At 37.8% G+C, this 10,094-nt stretch overlaps 1 protein-coding gene across 1 annotated transcript; it reads right to left on the reverse strand.

Annotated features, from left to right (window-relative positions):
- Positions 1 to 473: 473 nt before the first annotated feature.
- On the reverse strand, positions 474 to 8,190 carry scrn2 (secernin 2). Its single transcript, XM_007239533.4, has 9 exons — positions 8,112 to 8,190; positions 6,136 to 6,298; positions 5,147 to 5,328; positions 4,710 to 4,909; positions 3,648 to 3,863; positions 2,539 to 2,704; positions 2,139 to 2,319; positions 1,485 to 1,647; positions 474 to 865 (listed from the first exon to the last, which is right to left on the reverse strand). The coding sequence occupies exons 2-8, from the start codon at positions 6,295 to 6,297 to the stop codon at positions 1,495 to 1,497; spliced, it is 1,260 nt and encodes a 419-aa protein (XP_007239595.2). The 5' UTR covers position 6,298; positions 8,112 to 8,190; the 3' UTR covers positions 474 to 865; positions 1,485 to 1,494.
- Between the last annotated feature and the right edge of the window lie 1,904 nt (positions 8,191 to 10,094).

Here is a 10,094-nt window from a genome sequence, read left to right on the forward strand (position 1 = left end):
TGTGTTTAAATAATCTGAACCAACATGACTGAATATGTCATACAGTTTGTGAACTTTTGAGATTTTTTTTATTTTAGATTTCTAAAATGTCTAAAATTCAATCAGATCCACTAACCCCAGTCACAGGATTGTTCACTTCTGTCAGAGACCCAGGCAAAACACCAGGAAAGACATTTAGTAGATTCAAACTGTCATTTAGAAAAGCAACTGATGAATAGCTCATGCACAAATAATGATCCAATTTAAAAAATAAATGTAATGATAAAAGTTCACAATTTACAAAGTGTTTCTAAATTTTACATTGAGGAATTTCTTACCTGTATTAAGAATTTAAGTGTTGTTTCTTTGTATCTATGTATGTAACAATGAATATGGCTGTGCATGGACGTTTCTTAGACGTATGTTTAGGTTCTAGCTTATGCATTTGGACATTGGCGTATTAAGTAGAATGAATCAAGGTGACAAAAGAAACATAGACTTATTAATCCTTTATTGACTTTCTCCTCTGAGGATCAGCCAGGCAGCTGAACCCTCATGCACTTACAAAGGAATGATCAGAGTGCTTCTTCACTGGACTCTTCTTACATCACTCTACATACACACCTCAGTAATCTATCACGTTTTCATTAATGTAGTGCACAAACAACCGCCCTGTGCGACAATTACACGTAATTATGGTGCTCAACTGACATGAACATCTAATTTCTGCTTTATACAGTTACAGTTAGTGTGGCATGGTCATCACAATGTGTTGCATGGCGTCAGGGGAACTAAGAGAGGTGGATGGGAGCAGACAGGAACCTGTGCTCTGGGGCCCGTCCCTCTCCAGGCAGATCAGCAAGCACTAGCGACATTCACAAGACAACTGCAACACAAAATCAACAATAAAGTACATTAAGAACAGAGAGGAGACTAAGCATGCTTCCTTCCTTACATATATTTCTTGTGATTTGTAAGGGTTAAATAGTCCAGTATTAGAAATATCTAATACAAGATCTATACATATATCTATGCTCCACCTAGTAATGCAGTCTTTTCTGAACGATGTGATCTATCCATTATGTCAGTTGGGGGCACAGAATGTATTATCATATACTATAGTACCACTAGTATATACACTACTGGTCAAAAGATTTAGAACAACCTTATTTTTGACCTCATCTTTTGTGGGTGCATTTGCTGACAAGTTAAAAGATACAAACTCTGCCTTTAAAATGAAATAAGCATATGGATTAATATGGAGTAATATAACACAGTTTACATAGTGTAATGCAGTTCTCATGAGACGTCTGGTGCTGCTTCACCAAAGTTACCTGGAGTGGCAACAACAGACATGCCATTCTGCCACGTTATTCAAAAGCTATGGCTAAGAGAAAAAGAGGCTTGCTTGGGCCATGCAGAATGGCCAGCAGACTACTGATAATGTGGAGTGTATATTTCAACTGCTCAGGTATTAAGGAAGTGAATCAAAGCTGTTCATGTACCTGCTGTGTCTCACTGGTAGAACTTTATCTCCGTGTCTACACAGTCAAAGAAAAGATCCCCAAGCTCCTGGCCCTCCACCTCTCCCCTGAGCATGGCTTCAATCTCCTCCAGACACTGCGACTCCAAGAAACGCATAGTCTCCTGTAGAGAGCCTCCAGCATCCTGAAACACACAGACATAATTTAACAATTATTCAACAGAGGCGAACAATCACTTAGGAGTTTCATTTGGCCATAGTATCAGTATAGGAGTAATATTCCCTCTTGGTTGGCTTTAACTTTCTGGAGAAATCTGCTGAGACAGGACTAAACGTGATATGTTCTCTGATATGCAACATTTTTAATAAGGGGGTCATAGTGTATTTTTCGCCTTCGCAAACAGTTCTTATTTTTTTGTATGTTAAAATACTGTGCATCAGTGCACCTAAGAGTACCAAAGAGCAAAGTGCATCAAAGTGTACCAAAGTGAACTTGAAGTGGTCAAGTAACCTTTTTCATTATTTTATTTAAACTGATGGAAACATGGAATAATAGTTGCACATACAATCTTACTATATGTAAGGGTTATGTTACATTGTTACTCATGACATTAAAAAAAGGCTATCAAGAATTCATTTTCTTCAATTACTTTCATTTATTTTACTTTAATCTCACCGGATTTTCCTCCATGCCAGCTAGTGCTGCCTGGTGGGCTTTGTAAAGCTCATGCTTTCTGTCCACCTTGAGCTGGAATCGAGGCTGTGTCCTCACAGGATCATCTGGGCCGTACTGTGGAGACATCACCAAGGTGACTGGACTTATGCCCTCAGAGAAGATAAATGGCTTGAAAACAGACCTGAAAGGTTAGAAACGCTAGGGTAAGACACACATAACACTCTGAAAATTCTATATGTCATAATTTAAGAAGGAATTCTGTAGGACAGTATTAAACATAAAAATAATCATATGCTAAAACTCTACATTTGTTAAGGCACTCTGTATTTTCATTTAAGTGATCTAAATATCTGTCATTTATTATTACCAACATTATTAAGTGACACTTTACATGACCTACCTGGATGGGTCAGGCGTGGCAGTGAAGAAATGAACACAGGGCATAGAGGCATCTCTCGGGAGGATGGACACCATGCTACCTGTGGTGCGAAAACCTTCAGAATCCATGCAGATACCACTGGGTTTGTCCCTCAGGATGTTCATCATCACTTCTGCTGTCACAGAGCCTGTACACACAAACAATGATAAGTGTCAGATTCAACTGACTACACTAAACAGTACAGTACTTTCTAAGAAATTGATTAAGGCTAGTTGTGGACTGTATTACATTTCCTTTTTTGTGTTAGTGAAGACCAAGCGTAATTTATGCCTATGACATCTAATGTGTGTTAAGAAAACTGGAAGCTCAAGTCTTAAATAAACCAACTGATTTAGTCAATAAATTGGATTAATATGTTTTTCATGTCCACCACATTAAAAAAAAGTATTCAGACACCCATTTTACTGAGTTAATTCAATTAAGATAAGATGCAGTACTTGCTGGCATAGGTGTTAAGTTGTATACAGAGCTTTTATAGTATTAATAGTGGACGAATGGCATTAAATTGGGACATCAAGTGTCAAGCCCCTCAGCATTGAGTTGCAAAGGAGTGAAAATGTGTTCTCTGGAAAAATGGAGCTCCAAAACCTTTGGCATGACTTAAAGTAAAGTTTGTGATGCTGAACTAATTATGTACCATAAGTTCATGACCCCAGTAGGGCTCCTATAAAGCAAAAGTGGGTAGGGGTGGTCTCACACTAAACCATTTGACATTTTTCTGTACGCTTAGTTCTGGTCTGGAAATTGGGCCCATAGTGTGTCACAGAAACACAGATTGCAATAGCTCACAAGTTAACAGTAGGGGGCAGCACAACTTCAGAATTGGAGTGAGTGCAGGGCAAGGATTGGTTTAATTCAATAATACAAAATGTAATTAAATGCACTCAATGTAATTTCCTATTAAGACCCATCATGCATGTTGTTCCTACTTGAGATATTCATTTATATAAAGCTAAACTGCACAATCCTTCAATAAATAGTTAATAGTTCAACTATTTTTTTCACATGATGCTACCATTTTTTAGTCTGCATTTAAAATGTAAATCAAAACTGGTAAACAGCTCACTCACCATCTTGCTCCTGAAGCAGGGCTGTGCCTCCCTTGTAGCGCTGCTTGGCCAGTTCCATCCGGGCAGGGGGGTTGTCTGGGGTAAAGGCGGCAGTGAAGCTAAACTCCCCCTCTCCGCTCCACCAGCCCTGAGACTGGGCCACACTGCGCAGCTCTGGGTGCTCAGCGGAGATCTCCGTGCCTATTGTCAGCTGGTTGGAGATGTTCTTGACTCCCTCTGACAGAGCAAAGCCATGTCAAAAACTATATCAGTCACTGGATAATGTAAGAACTACATTCTCTTATCTATGAACTGTCTGAGTGTTTTATAAAGCTCTATTGCAAATGAATGCACTTCAATGATTGTTTTGCAAAAACATATTTGCAATATTATTTATTTCAAGTAAACCTAATAACATTAGATCATATCTGTAGAAGTACTCAATGGGTCAATTTCCCAGACATGGGTTAAGTCTAATCGCAAGCTATATATTGCTTACAATAGAAAATCTCCATGTAAAATGCTGTGTAGTTCAAGACTAGGCTTAATATCTGTCTGGGAAACTGCCTCACTGTGCTTTATCTCTGTTGTGTGTGCTCACCACTCATTGGCATTAACACTTATTAGATGACAAAGCATATCTAACATATGTTTTTTAACTAAAGAAAATAGCGAATTAATGAACTGAATCATTAATTAGGAAAAATCTACTTTTCATAGCAGAGAATGCACTTTAAATAAATAGAAGCTAAATAGAAGAGTTGAAAAACCTAAGGAATCCACAACTACATAAATAATACATAAAGCACAAACATGCCACTGTATTAGTTACACACACCAAAGAGATCTTTGCAGCTTTACTTACACAGACTTTATACAGAATAATACAGAATTCAATGGAAAGGTTCTACTCTCCATTTTACAATTAAAAGGAACCCACAAGGCCACCGCGATGATTAATGAAGCTTGTAATGTGAACATAGCCATAGTGGTACTTTGGTTAGAATCGTTGGAAGGATGTTTTGGCTAGTGGACGTATTTCAATGCTGAAACGTGTCTGATACATTATTGACTGCCTCCAACCTGTAATTTTCTGAGCAGCCCACAGTTTCCCAGCAGTCTCCAGGACCCAGGCCTCCTGACGGTCAGCGAGCAGGAACGTGTTGTGGTAGCTGAAGTGTTCTGGGTCCTCCCTGCAGGCCCCACCCTGACCATGCTGCTCCAGCAGATCAGTGATCACAGTCACAGCAGCCCAAGCACTGTCTGCCCGTTCTAAAGCCAACCTAAATACATACAGTGCATCACATTCATACACTGATAGTGTTTATGTAATGCCCAGATTCCTCTAATGACTGACAAAGCAACATTGCTATTCTAAGTAGTGGAGATCAGTACTGCTCGTACTCTCACATATTGTGAAAGGGTTTTTTTTATTTACCATGTAACAAATATTCAATTCTAACTTGCATAAGGACAATTCATAAGCCCGCAAGTACACTCTACAACTTCACAAAACTCACCGCACAAGGTCCATGCCTAGCAGAGCATCCTCTGGACTAACAGGCTCACGAGTCCAAACAGCTTCATTCCCGACACACACCCCATGTTCATTGGCCCCCATCTCAGCGCCCCACAGCCAGGCAGGTCTGCTCAGCACCACTGCATGAGTGTGCTCTGCTTGTGGAATTGAGGTGTATGTGCACTGGAAAAAAAAACGTATATAATCCACAAACATTTCTACAGATGTTTCCCCACAAAAGAAAAGAAAATGTTTGGTCAGTTATTTTACTTAATTCAGGGGAGTAGCAGTCATTGATAATAATCTATACAATACAGATGCAATAAATCAATCAATATTAGAGAAATGCTGCAGTATTCCTTAAATCACTCTAGAGGTTCACTATTTATAGATTAATTCACTCACCCTTCTAGGGTCCAGTAGGAGAAGACAAACAGTGGATTTTGCTAAATATTCAACAGGCTTAAATTTTATTGTAGTTCACCAAGACACTGTTTTACAGATAGAAGTACAAAGGGCAAGTATGGGGAAGTATTTGTCGGGTTAATACATAAACCCAATTTTAGACCTGCCAACCTTGAATCCACCCACCCCAACCTCCCCAACACGTCCAACTGTCCAGTTCACATACATCCAGTCCCCCGAACCATGAAGTAAAAAAACATATATTTTGCATTATTATATATAAATCATGTGACCTTGCAGATTTTCGTAAGCTTTTAAATATGGGTATTTAAATGTAAATAGAAGAATCAGCATTTGATTGGCACAATTAAACTATATTTATATTATTATTTCCCTGTATTGTTGGGAAAGACTACTAGGAGATCAAAATGCGTACCCATTGTGTGTGATTACAGAACCCTAACCAATTTAAATATTCTTTAAATAGATTTAAATATTCACATACCTACAAAAAAAACAATGTTTTTTATGGTATCCCCAAGTTGCTTCATTATTTGTTATTTTAAGGTTGTGTGGACCACTCACCTCCACTGTGTCTCCAGGGGCGTGTGAGGCAGCAGGGTAGTAAACCACTTCCTGCACCTCATCCCTCGGTCGGTCTGAATTCTTACCAAATATCACATGATCATATTTAGATCCCGGTGGCAGAGACACAAAACAGTCACATGACCGGGGTGGTTCAGCCATCCTAAAATATATGAACAATGTGAGTAAAGAGAAAAATTCCACAAAGACCAAACACAGGTAGCAGACACAGCACAACTCCTGAAAATCTACCATCCTTGAGAGCTTAGTAAAACCATGAACTAATGCAAAGATATCATCATTTTATTTAGTCATAAATAAAACATGTACATGTAAACAAGTCAGTCAGAGTGATTTGATGTGAACTGAAATGAATGAAATCACAAGATCTTAAAGATCATTTTACAAACCTCTGCAAGACCACTCTAATACAATAACCTGGATTTCTCCTCACTTTTCCAAATAGCGTGTTTAGTTCTAAAACAATGTCGTCATATTTTTTCCATTATTTAATTTTATTCAGTTTATATAACGAGTACAAAATATATATTTTCAGCACTGTCATCACAATGTGGGCATGCAATAGTTTTTTTTTCCCCTCACTATTCTTATTTTCTATGACCTGTCTACCATGGACAGATCATATCTGCTCAATACAATGTATTTTACTCCAATCCTGTATACACAAAGTGTAGGCCTGTCAAGATAAGAATTTTTGTGGACAATATATTTTTTTCTAATATTTTGCAGCCCTAGTTTGTACTGGTTTTAATTTTCATTGTGTGATTAGAAACTAATTAAACATTAAATTAATAAAAATAAATTAATTAATTAATTAATTGAACATCATTTGAAGAAAAAAAAACACTGCCTGGCCACAAAAAAAAAGTTACCACCAAATAAAAAGAGTCACCAGGAGCTAATCTCTCTCCTCAGAGAAGTCAACCCACACAGCACACGGCTGATCAGCCTATTAGATCTACATGATCAAGTCATGTAGTCAGATTTAACAGGTTTTTAACAGTTCTTAAGTCGAGTTTATAACAGAACATTTAACTGAGCAGTTAGATAGCTGTATGTCTCTCTGTGTAACAGTGATCTGAACGAGGAGCTCGCTATTCCTCTGAGGAGAAAGAAAGAGATTAAGCAGCAGGGTTAGCGATAAATCTCGCTCAGTGACTGAGAGAGAGGTGGAGGGTGGGGAGGACAGCCGGGCCGGTGTTCTGTCGAGTTACGCTGACCATCAATATGTGCTTACTTACAGAACTGCGCATGCGCCTACCAACATTTGTTTTTGTAATGTTTATCACACATGTTTTTCATGATAATTCATTAAGTTTTTATGTGGAGCATTAAACAACTGCTTGAATGTTTAAAAAACTGTCAATAGCAGTTAATAAATAATAATAAACTATAAAATGAAAAACATATTGTTTCTAATCACGTAAATGAACTTTTCACCTTTTCCTGATACAATAATTTAGCCTATCCACACTTATCCTACCTATGTTTCTACTGGGAATATTTTATAATATGGTTTCTGATACGGTGCTTTTTTTGCATTTTTACCTTTAAAAAAATAAATACTGCTCGCGTAGCATAGTTTGACTAGGTTGCTAAAACTGACAGAACACCGGGCTGCGGCTTAGCGCTTCACCTTACCGCCTCCATTCCCCCCGCAAACACACAGAGGGGCCTGTGATAGATATTACAGCAACACCGAGCTGAAAACAGCCCACACACACATTAGCAGAGAGTTTAATAACTGAGTCGCATTTAAACCCGTTAACAGCCCACACACGACCCGGCTCCCCTTAGAACAGCGCCTCACACCTGTCTTATTATCATTATATCATTATCATACCCTCAGAAACACAATAAACGCATGACACACCCGAGCCCGGCCCCATCTCACTCCCCGCTCTGTACCAGTACTCTACACACACACTTCTGCACGGATTTGATGAAGTTTTTACCTTTTTTAAGCTCCAGATCGGGCAGCAAGCCTGTAGAAGGCAGGGCTCTGACTGTGAACCTGCTCGGAGAGCGCTGTCAAAATAAAAGTCCTCCTCAAATCAATATTTACCAATGCAGTAAAAAGGCTTGCAGTGCTGAATGGTATTATAAGGCTCATCACACATTTATTTATTGTTTCTAATAATAACAATTATAAACTAAAATGTAAAACTGAAATATATTTTTGAAAATTGCTGCAAGGATTTGATTGCATTCACCACTTCACCATCACCATCTCCCCTAATTGACCAATTGTCCATAAATCATTGGAAGAAAAGGCACCATCATCATCACACCTCTTCACATCACCACTAATGCTATTAAACACATTTACAGAAAGTCATTCCAGGTGACCTTATAAAGCTGACTATGAAAATCCAGCCAAGATGTGTAAAGCTGTCATCTAAGTAAGAAGTGCTACTTTAAAGAATCTAAAATATAAAACATAAAATATAAATCTTTTTTGTTTGCTAAATCCTTCCACATGCATTTTTTAGATTGTTGGATAAATTTATTTTTTTAATCAAAACGTTAAATTTAAAATAATGAAAAAAAAAAACACTGAATTGAAGGAGTGTCCAAACTTTTGACTTGTATGGTGTATATATTTTTAGATGTTATACAATCTGTTCAGGAGTTTTAACTCACTACTGATTCAGCTGAAGTTTTTTGAAAAGCAGTTTTCCCTGGGTCTTCAGTCCACCACTTTCCATGATAATTGTCAATGATAGTTATTTAAAGGCAAGTAATTGCTAATACTTAATAGTAATTACTATATTTATATTTTATCAAGGTGTTCACTTCTCTTTTTTAACTCATATATCTGAAATTCTGTCCACTGTTTTCTGGTCTCCTTTCTTTTGGCCCATTCATCATGACCTTTGAATACAGATAACAGATTTAAATTGTCACAAAGTAAAAATGGCAGAAACGGAGAGACAAGGTTCTGGCTGTGATTATATAAACACTATGTTTCAGTTTCACAGACAGAGATTAGGCTATATTTTCCTTTCAATGGAAAATCTCAGTCCAAAATGCTGTGTAGTCAAAGACTAGGTTTAACCTCTGTCTGGAAAACTATTAATAAATGCATTTAACTACTTTAAGTTGCACCGTTGGTGACACAGATGTGCAAACACACACACACACACACACACACACACACACACACACACACAGCTTAGTCAGTGTAGAGACAAATTGCCAGAAGGAAAAGAACTCTCTGAAGCAGGTAAACATGAATCTATTGGCACCATAACAAATGCCATGCATGGGCTAGATTACATTAGGCTGTGCTAAGGTGTTACAGCTAGCACCAACATGGCATGTGGTAGGATAATGCTGAAGTGAAACCATACGTTTCTGTGTCTGTGGATGCAACAACTGACTTACTGGAGCCGCAAAAGCCATAATGCTACAGTATTACTGCACTGACCAAGTAACGGTCTCATCTAAAGTTCCGTTGAGTTATAAGTGTCCTTTCCAGACAAGAGCTCACCAGCCACACTGTGCACAATTGTATTTTATTAATTACTCCCAGAAATGTGCACCTCTTTCCATTTCTTATGAGCTTGAATCTAAAAATATTCTCAAGGTACAAAGGAACTTGAGATATACAGTTTGTGAGCTGTGGATTGTGTTTGTTTATGTGAAGCTGCTAATTTAGAAACAGTATGCATCACATAAGGAAAAGATGCTAAATCATCATCAGGGCCCTGTGCAAAATGAACCGAATGATACAAATGATACAGAAAAATGTAGCTACAGTTCTGTGCAAAATTTTGATTCGCTGAACTGTGTTTGGTCCAGTAAAAAAAAAAAATATTACATTACAATTAATGAAAAAAAAGGCCTGCAGTTCAGGCCTACAAACCTACAAACTTCATGTTTTTGCAACAAGATGTGTGTTCTTCTGTGCCTTATCTGTCTATCTATTTATAGAT

This window comes from Astyanax mexicanus, chromosome 1, assembly GCF_023375975.1.
Source record: "Astyanax mexicanus isolate ESR-SI-001 chromosome 1, AstMex3_surface, whole genome shotgun sequence".
Lineage (NCBI taxonomy): Eukaryota > Metazoa > Chordata > Actinopteri > Characiformes > Acestrorhamphidae > Astyanax > Astyanax mexicanus.